Source organism: Argiope bruennichi, chromosome 4, assembly GCF_947563725.1.
Source record: "Argiope bruennichi chromosome 4, qqArgBrue1.1, whole genome shotgun sequence".
Lineage (NCBI taxonomy): Eukaryota > Metazoa > Arthropoda > Arachnida > Araneae > Araneidae > Argiope > Argiope bruennichi.
Window position 1 is genome coordinate 57,842,789 of NC_079154.1, and position 25,385 is coordinate 57,868,173.

General features: G+C 26.3%; 1 protein-coding gene across 1 annotated transcript in view; it reads right to left on the bottom strand.

The window, feature by feature from the left end:
- Positions 1–25,104, bottom strand: part of LOC129966272 (retinal-specific phospholipid-transporting ATPase ABCA4-like) — a 63,477-nt gene extending 38,373 nt beyond the window's left edge. The window contains exons 1-9 of the mRNA XM_056080687.1: positions 24,900–25,104; positions 23,497–23,718; positions 21,577–21,674; positions 17,224–17,379; positions 8,068–8,202; positions 3,838–3,967; positions 3,568–3,722; positions 2,732–2,887; positions 1,842–2,052 (exon numbers count right to left, since the gene is read on the bottom strand). Coding sequence (XP_055936662.1) covers positions 1,842–2,052; positions 2,732–2,887; positions 3,568–3,722; positions 3,838–3,967; positions 8,068–8,202; positions 17,224–17,379; positions 21,577–21,674; positions 23,497–23,718; positions 24,900–25,104 — 1,468 coding nt within the window. The remainder of the gene's footprint in view (positions 1–1,841; positions 2,053–2,731; positions 2,888–3,567; positions 3,723–3,837; positions 3,968–8,067; positions 8,203–17,223; positions 17,380–21,576; positions 21,675–23,496; positions 23,719–24,899) is intronic.
- Positions 25,105–25,385: the final 281 nt, after the last annotated feature.

The window sequence follows — 25,385 nt, forward strand, 5'->3', positions numbered from 1 at the left end:
TCCTGCACATGGTTTGGCATGGATTCAACTAAATTAGAACATAAATTTTTGATTTCGTCATCATGAAACCAAACTTTTATAGCATTCTCAATCATTGTATTTTTTGTTGAGCAGTCAATTTTACTCAGATGTCTCTTTACAATGCTCTACAAATTTTCGATGGGATTTACATCAGGAGAATTACCAGGCCAATCCAAAACCATTATTTTCTGTTTTTGAAAAAAATTCGTTATTAGCTTAGAAGGATGGCATGGAACAAGATCTTGTTGAAAGATACCAACCCTACCAGCGAACGTTTGCATCATAGACACTATTTTACTTTCTATTACAGAAATGTATTGTTTAGAGTTCATCATCCCTTCAACTAGTACTAAGCTGCCAGGTCTTTCAGAAGTAAAATAACTGCAAAACATCTGTTTCTGAGGGTTCTTAACTGTTTGAATAAGATGTTGTTCCCTGATGGGTTCTCCACCACTTCGCCTGACAAATCTTGGTCGAAACTCTTGCACAAGAAAATGCGTTTTGTCACTGAATACAACCTTCTTCCAATCTTGTGCAGTCCAGGATTGAAATTTCCTATCCCAATCCAAATGTTTTTTCTTCATTGCAGGTGTTAATAACTGTTTTTCAATTAGTTTTCTTGCAATTCTCCCAGCTTCACTAAGCCTTCATCGAACTGTCGATGAATCCATGCTCACACTAGTAGCTAATAATTCTCTCTGAAGATCTCTACTTGTTTTGCAAGGATGCATTATACTATTTCGTACAAGAAATTTGTCTGTTCAAAGTGTAGTCTTGCGTTTGCGTCCACATTTACTCTTTCATTTTGGAGATTACTGCAGCTATATCCCTCACAGCCATAGAAGTATGCTAACTAAGGGTAACAATTCTAGTCCTTTTCCTGGGAGTGATATCCATTTTTTTAATACATGTCAGAAGGAGGCAATTCACACAAGCGACCACGTTTTACAGCAACTGAAGGGAAAAATTCTTTAAAAAATCTGTTTGTCCCAATTAATTTGCACAGTACTGTATATTATATATATATTCCTTTTATATTTTTCATTGCATACATTTCTACTCTGATATTTTATCTTATGACTCTTTAAATTCAAAGTTTTCAGAAAGGAAAAACCTAATCCAGATTTTAATTATCCAGGACAAATAAACATATTATTTCTACAATAAAGGAAGATAAATGAATCCATCCCTAATAGTTAGAATCATTTACTAGATGTCTTTCCTATATGTCCCAGGAATAAAATGTAATTTATAAAGACTGTATATTAATTTTTCCTCACTGCTTAAAGCACTATACTATGCCATTTAGAATTTAATATTTTAATGAGAAATATTTAGTAGTATTTGTGAAACCTGATTACAGATATAAAAGTAAAGCTTATCAGTATTAAATAAACCATTGTTGTAAACATTTTATTTAGCTTTCAGCATATTCATACTATAAAAATCACTTGCAATGGTGAAATACATAAGTCAAAATATTAATCTGAATAAATAAAACAAATGTTCACCAACTTGAAATATAATTATTTATAAACTAATGAATTCAATTAGTTAAAAATTCGAATGCTATTTGAAATACACTCCCAAAATAATTCAATTAAAAAGCATATATCTAGCTTGTGTATTGGATTGGACTCTCTTATTAAAAGTTAAAAATAAGCTCAGTTTTCTGAATATCCTTGTGTAAATAAATTTAGCACATAAAAAAATTAAAAACAACTATGTAAACCAATTTACATTAAAATAAGTAACATAATTTACGTTTTTATGACTGTCACAAAGAATTTAAAATAAGGCATATACTTTAAAAATCATACCAAATTTTTGTTTAAGAAACATGGGTGATCCACAACATTGTATCTCCCCTTCTACCATAATGGCTATTCGATCACCTAAAACATCTGCTTCCTCCATGTAATGGGTAGTCAATATTATAGTACGGCTGTGTCTGATTTTCAATAATGCATCCCATACATTTCGTCTAGCTTCAACATCCATTCCAGAAGTTGGCTCATCCAAAAGTAATACCTTGAAAAAAGAGAACAGTTAAAAATACCTTTTATTTCATATCACACATGCAAAAAAAATATTAAAAAATGCCAAATCCACTAATATCCAAAATGGTAATGTCCATATAAATTTAATATATTTGACAAATTTCGAAACTTCCATAAAAGTTTATAAGAAAAATCCATTCTAAAAGTTATTTATAATTATTTATTTTTGATTTTAATAAAAACATTACAATTTCTGACTGTTATAGTCAGGTCTCCTGTTGCCACAAAAAAATTAATTTAAATAGTTACTTACTTAAAGTTATCAATTTGAATTTATCAATGTAAAAAGTTACTTACTTGAAATATTTACAAGATATTGAATTATATAAAATCAAATACAAATTGAGCATAAACAAAGCTTTTTAATTTAAAAAGAAAATAATAAACAACTGATTTGCTGCTAAGCAAATAATATCTATATTTCTTATATAAAAATATTGTAACTTAAGAATTGATGAAATTTGAATATCATAAGCAGAATTAGAAAATCTTAATAAATTTAATCTTTAATAAATTTGATAAAATAATCAGAATCTATAGTTTAGCAAATTTACTTTCAATGGTTTAAATCCTTACAATTTTAAAACATTACAAGATAAATTGAAATAATAAAACAAACAAATAGTTTCATAGCAAACAAATAAGTATACCTTTGAACCACCAACAATAGCAATCCCAATGCTTAATTTCCTTTTCACTCCACCAGATAAATCACATGCTAATTGAGTTCTTTCATCAGTCAATTTTAACATATTTAAAACATCAGTTGTTTCAGAATCCAGACTCGTCCATGGTACTCCTTTCATCTAAATGTTATAAAGACTCACAATTAATAAAAGTCAGTCCATAAAAACATTTTTTTTGGTTTTATTTTTATAAATGTTGTAACAGCACATCGATATTTAACACAAAATAATTTTACAAACAAATATAATATATAATTTTAAAAACAGACACAGCAGCTTTATTTAAAAGTTATTAAATTCAAAATCTCATGTTACTCTGACAAAATTTAATCCAAGGAACAAAACATTTATTTAGAGAGCAAATAAATATTCTATTTTTTAACATCATTGCGAATGAAATAATGGAATATTTCCTGTGATTACTGCTATAAAGAAACATGAAAACATAATTTCCAATGAAAAAATGCAATCAAATTTGCTTAGTCTATTATTTTCTCATATTAAAATTTCAGGATACACCACTAAAATAAAATTATGAAATATAAAATTGAAAATTCATTTATTATTCTCATACTACTCTTCTAAAATTTCTAGACACTAAAGAAAAAAAAAGCAATTTATGATTACATAGTTAGATGATCTTAATTTTTACAAATGAAAAGTGAGGAAAAATACATTAAAATTCTTATTTAAATCTAAAGATTTATTTAACATAAACTATTTTTATGCCACTTCTCTTTTCAATAAATAAAGGTCAAAGAAAAAGAAATAAAATTTTGAATTCAAGAAACTTGACTTACTGCAGCATAAATTCTTAAATGTTCTTCAACTGTAAGAGTGTCATATAAAACATCATGTTGAAGGCATACACCAACATTTCTGAGAGCTTTTGTTGCTTCTGTTAATATATCGAAACCATTTATTGAAGCAGTTCCACTTGTTGGTTGGTATAAGCCTAAAATAAGTAAACATTATAAGAAAATAGCTAGTTAATCCTTATTTAAAATAAAACAATTTAAAAATTTTTCATGGCAGATACATCAAAGATAGTATAATTTTTTCAAACCTACCAGTAAGAATATTTATAATGGTTGTTTTGCCAGCTCCATTATGCCCAAGAAGGGCAGTAATTTGCCCCTGGTAGATATTCAAAGACAAATCATTCACAACTAATTTGGTTCTAAAACCTGTTCGAAACTTCTATTAAAATAAAACAAAGAAAATATTTTAGAAAATGCATGAAATTCTAAATATTTTTACTTTAAAAAATTGGCGACTTTTTTCCTGCCTGCAATGTAAAACATACATATACTGCTTTAAAAAAGTAGCACACTAAATGCTTAAAGAAAAATTAGGAATCTTTTATTTTTACTGAATTTATTTTTAAGATATATTAAGATGCAGATCATTTAATAAGGAAATATTGTTATCGTTATCATGATATTCAAGACTAAAATATGAGTGAATAATAGCAATAATTTCTACCATTTGAAACTCAGTAAAAAAAAAAAAAAAAAAAGACAATAATACTATAAATAATATACAAGCGATATTGGAAATAAATATTCTCCTTATTAGTTTCTATGATGCATTGAATACTCTATTTGGCAATAAATCATACAAAAATTAGATTTCTGTTTTGAAAAAATTGTTCCATGATTTTCCGATGCCTCTGAAAGCTTATTCATAGTTTCAAAGTGCTGTCCATCAACAAATACTCAACAAACAAGCATTACCCAGTTTTTTCCTAATGTGTTCAGATTAAGACATATTGGATTGTGCTCCATTTTGTTGAAAAAGCTACTATTTTTCTCCCTATTCAAAGCCATACGGAAGAAGCTCAAAATTTAGAACTTGAATCAAATCTTTATGCTTATGCTGATTATTAAGAAAGAGCAGATTTGTTTTTACTCCATATCTTACTATCACCAGACCATTAAATTTCCTACTCCCATTTATCAATAAAATTTTTCTTTATTCTAAAATGCAAATGCCATAGTATTCAGACAATGTCAGTAGTAATAACCATTAATATATATTTGAAAGTATATCTGGACTATCGAAGATAAATTTCTTCTTACCTAGAAATATCACTAAAATCTATTCTGAGGTTGATGACATGTTCCTTAATCCAAGACAAATGGTTATCAATATATATTTGATTCCATTTTAGATGATGCTTCTGCTTTTTGAAAACAAATCATTTGTATTTTTTTATGTAGTTTTAAAATGTTTACCATGACAAATGAATAAATTTTGATTGCTTTCCAGCCTTGTCTATATTGCATTGCTCTTTCTATGTCTGGTGCTGAAATTTCTCTTTCATTGTATGTCATTTAGACTATAAATCGTCTTTCTCTAAGAGCAATCTATTTAACATCTTTATCATCACTTTTATATGTAAAAAGTTGTCCTTTTTGAAACTCATTGAAAGGTCATTTTCTAAGCATTAAAAAGAAAATAATGCAATTTTTAACAAAATAAGCTGCCCTTGACAAAAAAAAAGTCTATAGTTATTTTTTCACTTGAGCACAATCAACCAAATAAAAAAAAATTAGTAAATGCCCATCTATTTTTTACACATTGGAAATTATTTTACTAGTTTTTTTCATAAGCATTATAGGTAGATATTTTATTTTTATGCGATATTAAAGAAAACAATGTTAAATAAAATTTTCATGAGAATCTGTTAGTCAAAATAAAAAGATAAAGCACAATTTATGAAAAACAGTTGTCCTACTTCTTTTATTCTTAGTACACAGAAATTAACTATAGTTTCATTCTGATACCAATGATAATTTTTGTATGGATTTTAGAGATCAAATAATCAGCCATTTTAATATTAAGGAGATGGAGTGTATCCCATATTCAAAAGATTTTGTTCTATAGTAAATTTATTCTTTTATTTCTCATCTTCAAAAGAAACTATCTTCTCCAAATGCAAAAATGTGCACTGCATGTAAAAAGAAATGCTATTGTCAATAAACCTGAAGATAAGAACTTGCACAAAGTAATCTATACTTATAATAAAGCTCAATGTGTGTGTGTGTGTGTGTGTGTGTGTTGGCACTCTACAGGCCAGACCGTTTGACCTACAGCTACCAAATTTGGTACATGCATACTTTGGAGGTCGGGAATATGTACCTCAGAGCCCGTTTTTTGAATTTTTAATTAGAATTTTAATTAATTAATAAGTAAGCAAAATTGTGGCGTTTTTTCACTATAACCTCCGAAAATATTACAGCACAAAATTGATTTTTGCATCATTTTAAAGTTCAAAAAATAATCTTGTTAATCTTTTAATAAATAATCTTTCCAAAAAATAATCTATTTAATCTAATGTTTTAAGCAACAAATTTAATTTCGATTTTTAATGAATTTAATCATATTTTTCAACAATTTATTTTGCACAAAATAAAAATAAAATTTAAGCTGCACAGGCACGTTGCATGTTAATGGAAAAAATACATGTATTTTATCAAAGGATACCATGATATTGACAAAAGCTTAAATTAAAAAAATAAATTAACTACCATTCCAAATTAAACACATAAAAATGTAATTTTCATCACGTGTGTGTATGAAATGAAATTAATATGAAACATGATATGTTTTGAAAAGTAAATGCAAGGAAATGTTTTCTATGATCTTTCAAAATACATATATTACTCAGTTGGTATAATAAATACATCCATTCTAACCAGAGCCCAACAACTAATTTGTAAACCTTTAGTACTAGACATACATCAGCAAAAAAAAAAAAAAAATGGTCTAAATGAAATGTTTTATGTAAATAGAGTCAATAAACACTAATGAATTATGAATTTTAAATTTTTGCATGTATCCTTCGCTTTGGGAATCATTTTTAGCAAAATATTTTTGAGACGCTAATATCTTAAATAAAAATATTGCACTCCAATCAACTAAATCAACCACAAAAGCGGACTGATTAATGAAAATTTCAATATCAGTATTCTATAAAAATGGGTGATTTTAGATCGCTTTATCGACTGTCTCAAAGAAGCCAATCATCTGGGAGATGCTCAAGAGTGATTCGCTTAGATTATGAAAATATCGATTGTTCCAATATTGTAATATTCAAAATTTAATAAATCGTTCAGATTTGAATGCCGAAAGAAATGCTCATTTATTTATTTAAAAGTTGGAGAGTCAATAATATTTTGCAGAATATGATTCCTTAGGACCAAAAGACTGCCCAAAATTCATAATTTTTTTAAATATAATTATAAAACGAAAAAAATTATTATTATTGATATCCTTTCTAATCTTTTAAAAATACAACTAAAAACTGAATTGTTTATTGAATCCATGAAATTTTCGTTAACTAATTTTTTGAGACATTATAAATTAGGAAAGTGCACATAAGACTTCAAAATGCCAAAACGACTCTGCTTTCAATTCTCAGATTATTTTTCTAAAGACGTGGATTCTCTAGATAACGTTCTTATGATAATTGCATTTTTATCATTTCTACTTTAATTTAAAACTGAATTTCCTAATAGTACAAGTGAATTATATGACTATCAAAATTTAAAGCCCAAAAATATTTTGCAGAAAAACCTATTATGAGAATAAGTTACATAAAATATTAATTGAATATTTTTGCGAGCATTAATGCTGGTGAACCAGCTCGTCGCAAAGGTGGCTAATATGAAATACAATAAATTTGTACAGATATATCACATACACAAGATTAAATTAATTTAGAAGAATACAATATAAATTTCTCCATCCAAGGTAATAACAAGAATCTAAAATACATTCAAGGAGCATATTTTTTAATATTTAATATTTTGTAGTAATATTTTGTCTGCTTGGTTACAAGCACACATTATTCACCATTTGGAACCTCAAAATTCAAGATTCTTTGAAGTTCACAGTAAAAGTTTGACATATTTTTCAAGATAGAAACCATTTACTTTTATATTTGACTAACAAAAACAAACATCTCAAGCATTTGCAAAGTTTATATAGGCAATTATAGATGATGGAAAGAACAACAATTGAATATAATTTGTTTTATACATGAAATGTTAAGCTTTAGAAATAATCTAACAAAATATTTAATTAATAAAACAATCTAGAAACAAGTACAAGAATTATCAAACATAAATTAACTTGCTAGTTAAAATAAGTTTATTATTTTATAATTTATTTATAAGTTTATATTAAATTTTTATGTTTTTGTTCTTAAAAACAGTTGTGTAAAAATAAAAACACATTTAATTTCAAAATTATGCTTATAAGATACCTATTACACCATAGGACAGTTATATTACCTTAAATAAATTCTTTATAACTACACCTGGGGACATACCACTTGGTTCCTCTTCAAAAAATTCAGAACTGTTATTATTCTTCACAAATGTCATCTCTTTGTCTGTATTAGGTTCTTTACTATACCAATAACTTCTCTACAAAAATAAAACTCTATCAGAACTTGTTAATAAGCACTAAATTAAAACTAAAAACAAAAGTAACAAAATTAATTTACTGTTAAGAAGAAATAAAATGGCTTAGACATGCCAGGTTGCCATGGCCACACAGCGTCAAAATACCAAATAGCAATAATATATAGAACACAAGAGAATAACATTGCTCCTAAGATCATCAGTATGCTTATATCTGGATTTCGAGATAATTCAGTTAAATTATACCACTGTACTCCTTCTCCTAAAAGAAAAAATTAATAAATAAAATACAAGTTTGATTAAATGAGTAAGCATATATAATTCTCATCAAATATATAAATATATATGCATCAGCATGTAAAATAAACACAAGCTATGTAGCTCAAATTAATTTATAAAAGAATAAAAAGTTAAAGCATAAACATTGGATTTATAAACTTAATAATATAGTTAAAATACTATTGATAATAATATTCTAGTATTTTATAATTCTTAGAATTTGCATTTTTAAAAACTTATTTATATGCCAATCAATCTAATATTTTTCAATTAATTTGCTAGCAGCTCCCTTCAATTTAGCAACACTAGACAGCTGTCTATAACTGCATACTCTACCTAGTCAGAAATCTCTCATTGTATGTCTGGCAGATCAACTCTTCACACTCGTCCAGAGTTCAGATTTTATTTCAGAAAACAAGTGTTCTTGAATAAGCTGCCTCAAAAATAGTCTTGTTTGATACAAGTGAATAAGTATAAAGGTCAATATAAACCTGTTCTAGCAAATATCGAATAGTTTAAGGCAATGCTTTTATTCTTGAAATATTCTTCAAGAAAGAGAAAAACCACAGTGGGAAATGCATAGCTGGATTCTATTCTGCATAAACATAAAGTGTCTGATTATTTCTCAAATATCTGTAGTGTGGTGACAAATTGTTATAAAATTGCAACGTATTTTTCAAAAATAGTTGTTTCTTGCAAGAAATGCTTCAGAGCACAGTATAATAGGATCTTTTTAACTTTGAAATTACTAAAACAAATTTTTATTACTTTTAAAATAAATATACTATTGATTTGATATTTCTATTGATCTACATGGGAGAGTTGTTTAATTTTAAAATGAGAAATCCTTTGATAATATGATTATGACAACATTAAACAAACTGCTTAAATAAATACAACATTATCTTTAGCAGACAATACTGATTATCATGAGTTACAATGCTGAAAATTTTGTTTTTTATTATAAGGGTGTCTATGTCTAGTTGTTACACAAACGTTACTCAGGGGATTTTAAAATTTTTAATCAGGAGTTTCGCTAAACACGATTTTTCTGATGGGTTCTAATACATAAGCACAGTTGGAGCAAAGCTGAAATGAATACTATTATGACCACATGGTCAGATTTAACTTGTGAATTGAGAAATTAAATGTAGGAAATATTTTTAAGATAAGTTAGTTGAACTTCTTAATAATGGTTTACTTATTTACTTTGTTTGAATATTAAATGTTTAAAAGTTTTTTATTTTTATTTTTTTTATAAATGAATAAAAATGTCTGAAACTATGCAATGTTATAACATCCGACAATTTATAAGATTTCTGTGTTTGATTCATGCAGTTAAGATTCATATATTCACTTGCACCTCAAACTTCATATCTTTCCCTATGGAATCATTTCTGAAAGAAATGGAATCTTTGTCTTTAAATTTCTAACTCAGCCACTAATAAAGAAACAATGGAAAAAGAATACTATAACATAATTAATAAGAAATGAAAACAAGAAGAAAGGACAAGAGAAAAAGAAAAGTTTAAAGGGAAGATAATTCATAAGAGAAGACAAACGAAAAAAGCGTAAACAAGAGATTTCTCAACTAATATACAGATTATGAAAAAGGAGAACGATTTTTCTCTAGCTTGTGAAGATACATGCAGCAACTCTAACAATATGCTATAATAAATTACATTAAGATTCTGTTATGAAGCAATGGTGTGGTTATTTTGGAATAATCATGTAAGAGGTCAGACACTGAGGATAGTGTGTATTTTGGCATCTCCTCTAATCCTTTTTTGCCACAATAGAGGAGAGATGTTAACTCAGTAGATATGGTATGCATCAAAGTCTGCTTATAGAATGGTTCTACACTGCAATGGAGTTTCAAAATAAAATGCTCTGATACTAAATTCAAGACATTACAAGAAAACCAAAATAAGCCAGAATTATGAAGAAGAGGAATGGGTTCAGTACTTAATTTGCAAAATGTGTGTGATAGGAAGTAAGTTATTATTGTTTGAATTATCAGCAATTCTGATGCAGACTAATTTTTATGATGACTATTAAATAATTTTATCAAATCAAAACTATTTAACAGTGGTTAATACAACTTGCCTCAAATCTGGGTAAGTTGTAATAGCAAACATCTTTTGAAAAAATATTTCTAGGTAAATTATTTAAATGTTTTTATGCGTATTATAAATAAATATATAAGCTATAAAAAAGTAATTATAATCTGAAGTCGCAAGTTAATAAAAAAAACCCCAAACATTATCATAATCATAATAACATAGGGCCCCAGGCGCCCATACTATTTATTCATCTTATAAAAACATTTTGCAATTCAGAATTTTGTGAATGCCAGTTTAAAAAATTTTTATAAAGATTTTTACTGAAGGAAAATACTGCAGTCATTAAAATTAAAATAGGTTTTGAATTTTACTTGATTTGCAAAGTATGTGGCAAATTTTTGCAACAAAACTGGGAACGGGTATTAACAAAACCATACACTGCATTAACTTGAAGGATTCACTAATACACAGTATGCACACTTATAAGGTCAAAATTTCTATTAACCATACCCATTTGATGAGCAGTTTATTCCATGTCACTACCGTAATTATTTGCTAACTCCAGTGGTTAAGAACTTCTTGTTCACATATTCCACAAATAAACCTTTGGTTTAAACGCAATTAAATTTAGAATAGATATGTTCTAGATAGTAACAAAAGTCTCAGATCTTATGATCTTAATTAAAAGCTAAATAAAATTTCCTTAATTTTCTCAAACAATTATTACTTAAAATATATGAAAGTTGTCTTAAAAAATAATAAAAAAAAACATGACAGCTTATTGTCATATTTTTTTTACATCTAAAGGTAATTATAATTTTAAAATGTAATTTTTCATGCAATTTGTGATAGTAAATAATTAAAATCATTTTTATGTTTCCTAATTTTCATATTTTTTTCTTCATATTTTCTAATTATTTTTGTCCTCAATTTGAAAGATAATGGAATATTTATAATTCCCAGAATCTAAATATCTGAAATTTTTTACATATTTATATTCTCCCTATCATTTCTTTCAGATAAAGTACTTTTAAATAAAGATAAATTAATGTGAGTCAAAATTTTTTCATTAAAATATAAAAACATTGCAGCATTGGTCAACTTATATACTTTTGAAAATTTACTTGAAGAATTTGGAAAGTTCCTTAATAAGAAAGATTTAAAAAGATGAAGCTAGTTTTTCTTCACTGCACAAATATTCAAATTTTCAAAACATTTTTTACCAATTAGAATAACATGATTCAACATATTTTTTTACATTACAACACATTTTACTACTAAATTTTTATCAATTAGAATGATATAATTCTACATTCCAAATCTTTATCTTAATGTAACACATTTTTATAGATATCTAATTAAAATCAAAGGTAAATCTATCAGATGACAAAGATTATCCTAAAAATAAATAAAAGAGAATAAAACAATGTGTAAAATTTTAAATTATATTAATGACAAATATATGCCACAGAATTTTGAACCCATAAAATCACAGCAAAGGCATGAAAGAAAATTTATGCTCAAATTTAATAAATGGGAAACTTACCAAAATGACAATTCACAATATCCAATTTGATTTTTTTAACATATTTGAACAGTTTGATTATTATGGTAAAAACATTCTATTTATTAGTTGTTCTTAGTAACAATTAAGAACAAAATTTTAATCTTTTTCTTTCTTTTTTTGAAAAATATCTTGCTTTTCTACAAACAGCTTCATCAAGCTTTTTAAATTAGAAAATAATTAATATTTGATTATATATAAAAGAGGTCTATTTTTAGAGTGCACACTAATTATAATTTACACAAAAATCACATCAGTAAGGATAAAAAGTAAATTAAAATTAATTTTGAAAAATTAAAAAATGACTTACTAAATGCAATAACATTTTAAACTAGCTGCGTCTGATGACCAACTGGTTCATCAAGAATAATATTCTCTAAAATTTTCAATTAAATATATTTAAATACCTTAGTCTCTTAATAGCTTCTACAAAACTTTTTTACTGAGATCAAACATATTTTTTAAAAAAAAATGTGTCTACAGAAAATCAAGTTCTTTAGCATAATAATTTTATGGGTATCACAGAGTAGCTATTTTATATAATTTATACAACATTTCAAAAAATAAGTTAATTCTCTAAATCCTCATAAAATTCAGTTTTATCTTCAAAAAGATTTAAATATTTCAATCAATAAATGTATTTTTGACAACAATAATGAAATCTAAATTTTATACAGTCCTTCAATCCTATAAGTCATATTCAGAAAAATTACCTAGGCAATCTTATGCTTCGATCTTCTGCAATCAAGCCACTGAGTTATAAAACTTTTAATATTGTTATTTTAAGACAACAAATTCATTATTTCAGACAATCAGTTTTGGGCAAAGATTAAGCGCTGATTGGTGTATTTTCTTTAAAATGGTCAATGGAATAGTTTGTTGGAAAATTTGATTAAAATATTTGATTAAAAATTCATTAAAAATATAATCTTACTTTATAAGTTAAAATACAAGTACCACTGAAAAGATTATTTTTTTAACTTTAAGATGATGAAAAAATCAGTTTTGTACTGTAATATTTTCATTAGTTATTGGAGAGAAACGCTGAAATTTCCATGATTTTTAATTAATTAACATTTCAATAAAAATCGCTCCAAGATGCACATTTTTATCCTCCACAGTATACATGATCTAAATACGGTAGCTGTGAGTCAAATACATTTTCAATTATGGTCCTGGTCGCTCCTTTGTTAGGATAGGCGAATGTAACATGATTATGATACTTGTAACTGTATTTCTCATGTTTTTCTTGCACGAACATTCTGTTTTTGTAATTTAACCATTTTTCAAACAATTATTTGAATTTTAACTATGTAAGACGCAATTTCTTTTCGTCTCGTTTTACACTGGATTTCCAATAAAGTTTATTCGCTAATTTTTAAAAAATACATTACAATATCATAATGGACAATAAGTACGCCTTTTTTATAGTATAAAGATATGACATTTAGCTTCATTAAAAAGGTTCAAGTCATAACAGATATAAGGCTATAAAAACATAACTCAAATGTGCAACATAATTTGATAATTAAAAATATGTTGTTGGGTTAAGTACGAATGTTATAGATTTTGGACAAGAGATCTAATTGAAATTAAACACATGATCAATACTCCAGACACACCAATTGATTACCTAATATAAAAAGTTTGAATATGAAGCAAAGGTTTATTAGGGATTTTTTTTTTTCATTTAATGGAAGCATGCTAACAATGCATGACAATCAATGCAAGAATACATTTTATACAAAAGATACATTTCCAAAAAAGTTGAAAAATGAATAACGCCCAAACACTAAATTTTAAATTCTGATTATATTCATCCATTACCTAATAAATGCAATACTACTACAAAAATTATTTTGCAAAATAATATAGAATTCAGAATTACCAATAGCTTCATGGAAGGTTATGATGTGAAAGGTAGAAAGCAAGGCACCCAAAGGGAAAAGGCAGATGGTTAATTTACTAAATACAGATAAATGAAAATAATAAGAATCTTTCTCTACATCAAATAGATATATCAGCAGAAGAGTAAAGGAGATAATATAGACCATCAAAAAAGCAATAGCAGCAAACATGGCTGAAAGAGAAACACATATGTATATATACACCATTTAGGAAAATAAAAATTTTAAATATGAAATTTTTAATGACTTTCCATTACATTCAACTGCTAAAAAAAGTCAGCTGAAACAGCATATATTTTTAAATTTAATGCTCACCAAGAAGTTGAGATTATTTATAAGAAATTTTATGTTCATATGACAAAAAGGAATCAACATTTTTTTTAAAAAAAATGCATGGGTATAATTCAGATAAAAACTATAAACTTTTGAAGAACAATGAGCAAATAACAAAACACAATGCAAATCTAATTAAGCATTAGGGAGAGATATAATAAAAATAATAATAGAAAACAACAGAAAATATTAATAAGTACAATAATATTATAATCCTAATAACCCTTATATCTAAATTAAGATATATAACTAAAACTTCACTTGAAGAAACAGGTAGGGAATATTTTACCGATTTTCATTCTTCATAATTTCAAGAAAGTAGTGCAATTTTTTTTATCATTTGTCAAGATTTCTTTGTCGAAACTATGGTGAGCATAGTGAGGTTTACTGAATAGGGAGGAAAAAAAGAAAATACCTTGTACAATTTAGAAATTAGAGTTATGTTAAACCAGAATTCCACTAAGTAAAAAATCATTTTTAGAGCACGGATTAACTAGCAATTATTACATATGTATATCACTTAAATGTACATTTTCAATTGAGAGAAAATTGTTTAATGAATTAAAATTATTCACAATTGCTAAATTAATATTCTATGTTAGCAATTATTATTGAAAAAAAAAACAATAATAATTGAAATGCAACAGTAAGAGTATTTTCTAATACAAAATATAGATTACCTCCCCCCCCCCCCAACAAAAAAATTCAAAAGTGCAGACTGTTTTTAAAAGTTTATTAAAAATAGAATAATACCCTCCCCCATCATTTTTTTGGTATATTATAGCTGAAAAATTCAAAAATGTGGGGTTTTTTTTCAGTCATTACATTGCAAGACTTACAAAATATACTACACTGTTTTGTAAAAAAAATTCTATAGATTATTTTTTGAAAATTAACAATACAATTTATATATATGATTACATAATTTTTCATCATCAATAAATTTTTAAAATGGCATTAATATCATATAATATTATCAAAAAATCTACAAACACAAAATATTTTTATTATTTTATGACTTAATATTATTTTGCAGATCAAAATCTACATCAGGTAACGTACAATATAAAAGTTAATTTAAAAGTTTTTTTTTATTAATAAACATTTAATAATCATAAAATCTTACTTCTGTTGAAAAACATACTGAACAGCATACAAAACAGAATAAGACTGGCCATGTAAAGAGACAAAATGATGAGCAGAACCATAAAATCTGTAAACCTTATATATACTGCAGAGAAATTCAAAGGAGCTTTGTAAACAATTGTGATAATCAACATGCTGACAAAACCAATTATGAAGTAGTTCATAAATGTGCTTGCCCAATAAGTAAAGTCTGTCATGCCCATCATTTTCAGGAATTCCTTCAAAAATATTTTAAAAAATAAGATTTTAATTTCAGTGTCACAAAAAATATTTAATTTATTATATAATAAATAAAGGATTCAGCAATAAATTGTAAAGTTTTATAAAGTTTCAATAAACATATTTTAAATTTTTATGATTTACAATTGTAAAATATGCTTAAAAGGAAATTAATTTCTCTGCTTTAAGTTATTTATATATTTATTGAAAAATAATGAAACATTACAAGGCATTTTAAAATAAATAATCAGTGGAATGACCAGTTTATTCTGTTAAGAATAAGATTGGCCTTGTAACTAAAGGAAATATGCTCAATGTCAGTTAATTACTTTGTAGGTTTTATTGAATTCTCAAATTTGAATCACTTCTCTATGATTTCTGATGAAAATTCATAGCTTCCATTATCACATTTTTTCTTGATCTTTTTTTTTTTAATTCTAGAAATCTTTTCATTTTATGAGCAGCAGACACATTATCCTTGATGTAACATTTAAATTTTTTTAAATAATATAAATCCTAATTAAACCCTATAATAAATCTGAAATTGCTATTTAGTATTGTAGAGAGGCCTATGAAGTTAAATGGAAACAAACAAAGGAACTAAGCAGTGACATAGTAAGAATAAATGTGCAGGTCATGATTTTTTTTTTTTTTTGATTTTTTAAAAATCATATTTGGTTTTAAAATGCAATATAAACATGCTAATGCTTTGCTTCTAAGGTAATTTCTAAGAATAGCAGCACATAGAGTATCTATATGTTCCCACCTTTCTCTTAATTGTTATATAACTTTGGAAGAGAAATAAATATAGCTAAATTAATTAATTTTGAAAGCTGCAGATAAACAAGGATTTCTTACATACATATTTTTACAAAAAAAATCTTTTTTTTACTTGTGCTGTTTATAATTAAAGTAAGATCATGAGTAACCAATTTAAAGACTTCTATGGTTTAGTTAAGTCATTCTAAGAACTTAGCAAATCTCAACAGAATACTGAAAAAATAGTTTATCTATTGCATTTCAAAACATGTTTCCAATTGCAGTTAATGCATTACATAGCTGAGCATTCCAGTTGTTAAATTATATAAATACAAATCTTTTAACTAATATGATGCTTTTCTATTATTTGATAGTTAGAGGAGATATGTTCTATGCTAACTTCACTTTCACTGCATTAAAAAGCAATATACTATGACACTCGTTTATTAATAATTGAAAACTACAATTCATAATCAATGATAAAAGTAAGTGTGATTGATTTTTTGCAAAAGCTTTAATTGTATAAATGATACATAATTAGTAACAGATAGAAAACAGAAATGTATAAAAGCACAATTTTTCTGAAAGGTATTCATGTTTTTTAAAATTTAAATTAATGAATTTCTCAATTAAAAAATTTTAAATTATAGAGTAATTGTTTTAAAACATCACTTGTTTTGCTCACATGATTAAAAAAACTATAACATTCATAATGTTTTCATCTTAACACATAATTTTATATATCAGAGCATACCTTTGAACGATTAGATTTTTCTTCAGTCACTCTACTCACAATATTAAGAAAGAAAAACAAATATCCGTAACACAAAAACCAAGAAATAACATTAACTCTGGAATATTTCCATCTAGTATCTCTATGCACTGGGTAGGGAAATTTTTGCATCCATACCTGTAAAAATAAAACTGAATATAATGTATATGAATAATTCAAGAATATGAAATCTAGTTTGCTACTCTTTCATTTAAGAGATTTCAACATACATTAAATATATTCTAATACTATCCACCCCTCAATGGCCAGCTGCTCATCCATCATATTAATATCATTAATTATGTCATCTCAATCAATAGTGATGAGCTATATCTGAAGTAAATAAAATATCATTTATATCAAATATCAAAATATATTTTCATAATGAGCATAGAGGGCTATAATCAGTAAACTATTCTTGCAATGCGATGAATTAATTGATAAATAAAGTTGGTGGAATTAGTTTAGCTTTTCCCACCAACTATGAGTTCTGATTTTTTATTTCGCAATATCTCTTGAAAATTATGAGTAGTGGGAATATGCAATCATGAAAGTATCAAAGGGTTAAACACTTTTATAAGAAATAAAAACTGGTGAAATCAGAATACTGGCTGGAATTGGAAGATTCTGTTGTGGTCCCCATCACCAAATAGAGAATGTATGGTGAAGCAGTGTCTTTGAGATTTATCTTAAAAATCGGTACTGGGGGAGGACAGTAGGGTATTGATGTCATATTTAAAGATGATGAGCTTTCATGGGGGAAATAAAAACATTAAATCGGAATAGTAGCTTGGAGCTCGAAGACTTTTCACTGACTTACTTGATTACTATAAATAAATTTTCAGCATTTACATTTTTTTCCCTCTGAAAAAATATTATTTTGCCTTTTTATAACTTCAACAGAAAGAGGCAGAGTATTAGAATTTTTTTGATTTTTCCCACTCTAAAGTGTAGCTTTTGTGAACTGAAATATGTATGAATCAGAATGAAATTTATAATATTATGAATTAGGTTAAGAATCCTCAGGAATTAATTATGAGTTTTATTTAAATCATGATTGAAAGAAGTTTTTAATAAATTTCATCACCATTTCATTAAAGAATTGACTACAGAAAACCAGTCCTTTTCAAATACGTATTTTCATAGGTATTTTCTGGTTAGCATTCAACTAGCATAGTCCATATATGCACATACTACAGAAAATATTGGATTTTTTTTCTAATTTTACAATATTTACAGCAATTTAAAGGAAAATTGGGCTTCGAATTATGTCGACTCTCCAAAGTCAGCTAGCATAGTACATATATTGATATATCACAAAATGTTTTTTTTTTAAATTTATTTTTATAATACCTAAGTAATTCAAAGAAAAAAAAAAGTAGACTTCCAATTTTGCAATGAAAAAAAGAAAAAAAAAAAAAACCTACTTACTTAAAAATACTAATACTTACATAAAAATAAATAAAACTCTCAAACTAATCATTATAACCAGTGATATGTGAAATAATATGGGGGAAGCGATTAGGAGCATCAGCACATCTATATAATTAATTCTAAATATGGTCCTAATATAATAAAACTTAATATGTTTGAAGAAAATTTAGTTTTAAATACCAATATTCAATATAATAATAATTTATTATTAAAATTATCTTTTTGCTTTCTCATATGCAAAATATGGAGAAAATATAGAAATCATCAAAAAAAAAAAAAAATTCAAACTCAAGATTTTGATGAATTTCCACATTTTAGACCTCTGTGAGTTCAAAAAACACATTTTTGGAAAATGTCCGTCTGTTTTTCTATTTGTGACAAAAATAACTCAAAACCACTTTGAGCTATATGGATGAAATTAGGTATACAAGTTAAACCAAATTTGTAGATTTCTATCAAATTTTGAGCAAAATCCGTTCAGAGGAATTCTGTCTATCCAATTATTTGAATATAAATTAGAAAAATAACTACAAAATAAAGAGAACTAGATAGATAAAAGTCGATACACTGATTTAACATCTTTAATACATATGCTTATTAAATTTTGTTTGAAATTCAACAAGGGATTGACCATCTGTACTTTCAGAAAGATGTAAATGCGATAACTATAAAACACAATGACTTAAATATATCAAATTTGGTACATGACTTAGGGATTTTAAGTATAGTTCTATATGAAATTATTGTTTTAATCGGTCGGGAAGAAGTCTAAAATCCAAATTCAATTTTTGGATACTTTAGACTGCATGCTAGGAATTAATCGCTAAAAAAAAAAAAAAAAAAAAAACTTGCCCAAGGATGACAAGAATAGATTCAGTACAAATAATAGATTTATGTCAAAAGTTAATAATTCATAAGTATTGTACGCCAATGCCTTGCAAGGTGTTCACTGAAATAAAATCTTTATAAGAATGTATGCAAGAAAATTTTACGAAGGCCATTCCTGCTGGTTTAATTATATATATATATTTAGGTTACATATTGAATGCTTATAATCATCGTATTAACACTAGCACTGCAATTATTCTCACACAATCCTTATATTTATTTTCTCAGGAAAAAATTTGATTTTATTGTTTTTTATTCCTAATATTTTGATTTATTAACACATACACATTAATCAAATTACAACAAAATAGCACACAGAAAATACATTATGGAAGATAAAATATTAGGGGAAAAGACAGCAAAGAAATGAAAGCAAAATAAAATGAAAAAAAAATAATTAAGCAACCATACAAAGATTTACAGCTTCATTTTATTTTGAATTATAAGACATATTTATGTGTACTTATAATACATTATTGAAAATTTTATATGTAGTACCTTATACAGTATATCATTTTTGAATTTAATTAGGTTTTACATAATTTGTATTTTAATAAGACTACAATTTAAAATTTATAATGTAACTTCATATCTGCCATTTAATTGATTATTTAATGTGGACAAATTTGGAAATATGATTATATATTTATGCAGTTAATTTCATATTATCTTATTACACATATTACATTTCATGAAACTGAAATGAATGTACATGAATTGAAATATTTTGTAATGAAGCTTTGAATATAATGAAGCTATCGAAATATTTTATCTGTCCTTTTTCACGAAGACAATTTGAAAGAAATTGTATCACTAAAGTTAATTAAACTTCTCCTTTCCAATAGAAAAGTCCATCTTATCGCATGACACTTAAATCAACTTTTTAGAAGAGCATGTTAACCCTTCCTAATTGCAATTTATAATATTTAATTTTTCATTTAAACTTGGTGCTAAATTTATGTGTGAAGTTTTAAATTTATGATATTCTCACCCATTCCTTCACAAAGCTTTTTTCATGAACACCTTTTGAAACTGAAAGCATGATTATATACAAATCAACATTTCTGAAACAATCATTTCTTTAATAAATAACACATAACTTTAATAACTTTTGGCTTTGAAAACATACCGCCAAGAAAGCAAGACAAATTAATGCATCTGATTAGACTGCATTTTAAATAAAAGCTCTGTTGTAGCCGAACCTGAACTATAAGCACTACAAAATGAACAAGGAAAAGATGTATACTTCTCCATTAACTTAACAACAGTCAAATTAGCACTAAATGAAACAAAAACAGTAAGCTGTATCAAAACTTACTGTTTTAGTCAAAAATGAGTTGCACAGCACCCATGTTTGATTAAAACTTTTTTTATGTACTTGCTTTTGTAAATTTTTGTATCTGGAAACTTATAAAGTATGTAATTTTTTTAATGAATAATACATTGCATCATTCATTACCACTAAATTAGTATCTAAACACTTTTAACGAATCTTTTTAAATTTCAACAATATTACAATTTGAGGAGTAATCGACAAAATTACTTTTGAAATTAAATAAGTCAATCATCCAAATCATTTTTTACATTCATATTTTTTCAGATAAAAATTAAAGTTTGTTAGGTTTGGTTATATTAATGTCCCATTTGAAGCAACACTAGGGCTATTTTGGGACGGCCCTTGTAATTTTGAACCACGGTCAGATGACGAGGACGACTCCTGAGCTGTCACCCTCTCTCCACACCACACCAGCGGGAGGACGTTTGGCCATGACGGATTTAATGTGCAACAGACCCCCTTACACGACGGTTCTTTGGTGGAATTGGGTCACGAACCTGAAACTGTCCGGTTCCGAAGCCGAGACCTTACCACCAGGCCACCGCAGCCCAGATAAAAATTAAAATATATTGGTTATATCAGAAGAAAATAAAATCTTGGAAATGATTTTAAAAATAATGACAAGTTTTTAAGAGAAAATAAATTTAAAAAAAAAAGATCCGAGCAAAATTACAAACTTTGTAATTAACAGTTTTTCCTTGCTCTTCTGCTTTCTTTAGTATAAATGTCTCCTCTATGGATGCTTGCCAAGCCAGAAAAAAAGAATTAGAATAATCTAAAAAATTTTGAAAGAAAACATTTTTTTTAATATGGAATATATACATTTAATATATAGTTTACCAAATAAACTGAAACACTAATAAAACATACCAAGAAAATTATGTAGAAAACAATTATTTTTTAAAACATAAAAAATTTAAAGACAATAAATAATGTGCATTATGGTTTAAAAAGCCCAGAAATCTATATTAAATTAAATTGGTAACCAGATTTTTAAAAAAATGTTATAGCACGTATAAGTATTCATTTTTCCAGACAATTATACACATTTTTTTCAGTTTGATTGTTGAATTCATATTTTGTATGAATTATTTAAAAATATAATATTTCCATTTTTAAATTCTTGATGCTATGTTACATTTCTTTTTTCAGTCAGAAAAATTTCTACAATTTTAATTTCTTTAGGACTGTTAGAATCCTTTCATAATTTTTAACTTACATTTTATATTTAAATTGGACCCCTTCTCATTTTTTGTTATTATATCTTACTGCTTCCATTTATTTCAATTATTAATTTATGTTTCAAAATTATGATACATACATGAGAAATTCTTTCAGAGTAAATTTTTCCAACTAATGTATAGTAACAAATCTATATAAAGCATAATTTTCTTATTGCACTAAAAATGAAATATTGTTTTTACAAAAACCAATAGTTGATATTATTAAACTTAATTCTCCTATACATCATACTTTCTTAAAACGTAAGGTTTGACACTATATACACTTATGTATATTGTTTGCACACAAATACCAAAAAAGATAATTTATATCAAAGAGAAAAAAAAATGTTTAATTAATAAAAAAGTGGAAATTTTGAACTGCTCAAAAATGATCAAGTTAATTAATATAATAAAAATTTGAAATTAACTTCATTTTTGAATGCAAAATATTTATTCTATTTACTCTTTTTTTTTTTTTTTTCGCTCACACACACACATGCACTCACACATACATACACACACACACACGCACTCACACATACATACACACAGACACACACACTTTTTTTTCTTTATCGCTCACACACACACACACGCACTCACACATACATACACACAGACACACACACTTTTTTTTCTTTATCGCTCACACACACTCACACATACATACACACACGCATGCACACACACAGATATATATAAACATATTTTAGCAATTACATGGCTGATTAGAACAAACAAAAATTAGAACTTGAACTAAAATTTATTTCATTATGGGTGGCATTATATGAAGAAGCAATGATAAAACTGATGTCCGTTTACATAATGACACAAGTGAAAGAGAGATAAAAATTTTTCCTTTCAGTGGCTTTTAATATGAGATTTTCATAGGGATTTCTTTGATATATGTTAACTTAGGAAAGGGAAATTTAGGTATCTTTAAAAGAATGTTGTAAGCATGAAGGATTTTTATTCTTTCACTCTAAGAGTGAGAAAATGCTCAGATCAACAGTTTTGCAAAGCGTGTGCAGAATTAATTAAATAAAAAAGTGGGAATTGGTTCAGGAAATAGAATGAAGTTAATATGAGCTAAATTAAAATAAAAATTTTAAAAATTAACAAGGATTTAAATTAGATTAAGAGATATTACATTATATATAAAAGGCTATAATATACATATACATTAAAGATTCAAAAATATATATATAAAAAATTCTAATCTATTTATATAAAAATAAAATATTTAAAAAAATGAATATTTCACTACAAGAGTAAGATTAACAGAACACCTTAATAAAATGAAAGTAATTAAAACTGGTAAAGGTAAAAAAAATTTTAAAATTCAAATTTCTATAATAATTCTAAACAACATACCATTATCTGAATGTGGTCCATTTATTTGATACTTCAATGAAATATAATCAGAGGGTCCATACATTCCAGCACCATAACGAATTTTATAATTCAAAGATGCTGGTAATTTGTCTCCAAAATCATTAAAAACAGTTCCAATCATACGCCGAGTGCCACGTGTCTTCTGTATTTTATATACACAGTAGCTCTCCAATGCTTTTTCAGTTTTCATACCTCTCAATCCTGGAATCATGAATACATCATATGACTTATTTGCCCTATGGAAACTAATATATGCATTATCGAGCAGTAAGTTTGCAATAAAGCAATAACTTACAACAATACACATCTATAAAATTAACACTTTTATAAACATACAATTTTTTTCTTTCATTGAAATTATGTGAATTATTTTTATACATAACTTTCTTTCTATAATTCTGCTTCTCAGGTGTGTTTTTTCCCCTCACCTTCTCAGAAGGTAAACAAACAAAGAATGATTTTTTCAAAAAGGAGAAACTAATTTTATATTAATAGAAAAAAGAAGACAAAGATTTTTTGATCATCTCAAAAATGATATCTCCAATCAGCGCTGTGTCTGAAAAGCTGAAGTGTCAAGAATATTTTGAAGAAAATTATTCTTTAGGACCAAAGAACTGTATAAAATTTAGACTTCATAATTGATTAAAGTATATTTATAGACCAAAACAAAATAAAATATTGTTGTTCATGTCATTTAATTCCTTTTGAATTTTTGTTGAATAATTCTTGAGATATTACATAAATTATCAAAGATATTCTGTAGTATATGTAACGCATGTATGTTCTAAAGTACATAAATTATGAAAGATATTCTGTAAGATCTGATTGCTGACCGACTCTGTTGTCAGCACTCATATAAACAAAAATGCTTGATTTGAGTAAAAAATGTTTTTCATATTTATTGCAGTTGAATCATTTTGACTTTAATTTAAAATAGAAACTTTACGGGATCTGATAGAAAATTAGAGAGATATATAGTGCAAATGGCTTAAGGCCTTTATAATGGGTGAAATTTGTGAGTATTAAAATTTGAAGCTAAAAATATTTTGATGAAGTAGCTATTAAAAACCAAGTTACAGAAAAAATTTGGTTGAAAATTTTAACAAGCATTAAGATTGCAAACCGGCTGGTCGCCAAAAGTAGCTAGCGAATAAATAAAATTATCTGCAAAAAGAAAGATTTTTCTCTTATTCAAACAAGTAAAAATAGGTTAAGAAAGAGTCAAATAAATAAAACAGATATATTTCCCCCCATTATATCAGTATTTCCCTAAATTGAGATAAAACTTTTTCAAAAGACAACTTTGAAGCACAATGATACTCCTTGCATTAAAACTTATCTTAATTAAATGTTGAATAAATTAAAAAAAGAAATGTACTTACTTATTGCTCTCTTATAAGGAGCATTTTTTAGAAACATCTTGACTGAATCATTCATAAATTGTTCTGTTATAGTATTTGAAGGTGTATAAATAAGTTCTAAAGAACCTGCAGATGGTTTATAGTAAAATGGGTCAAATGGAAGGTATGTCGTAGAGTTAACCCAAGCAGGTTCTACAAAATGAGCACCCGGATAGAAATAATTCATCTCTGATAATATTATGCAAGGTATTGTAGTAAAAATGATAGGAAACACAATTTCAACGAAAGTGATAATATAATGATACTTTCGGAGAAGAAATCCTTTATAAAGTAAAATCACAAATTGTCGAACAGCACTTGTTTTTGCCATTTTCAAATTTTCTTCTTTGAACCTGGAAACAGAAAAATATGATAAATTGGAGAAAAAAAACTTTAAAAAGTGTTCTATTTAGGCAAAATTAAAATGCATTTATTGCACTTTCATTACAAAGATGGATGAAACCATCG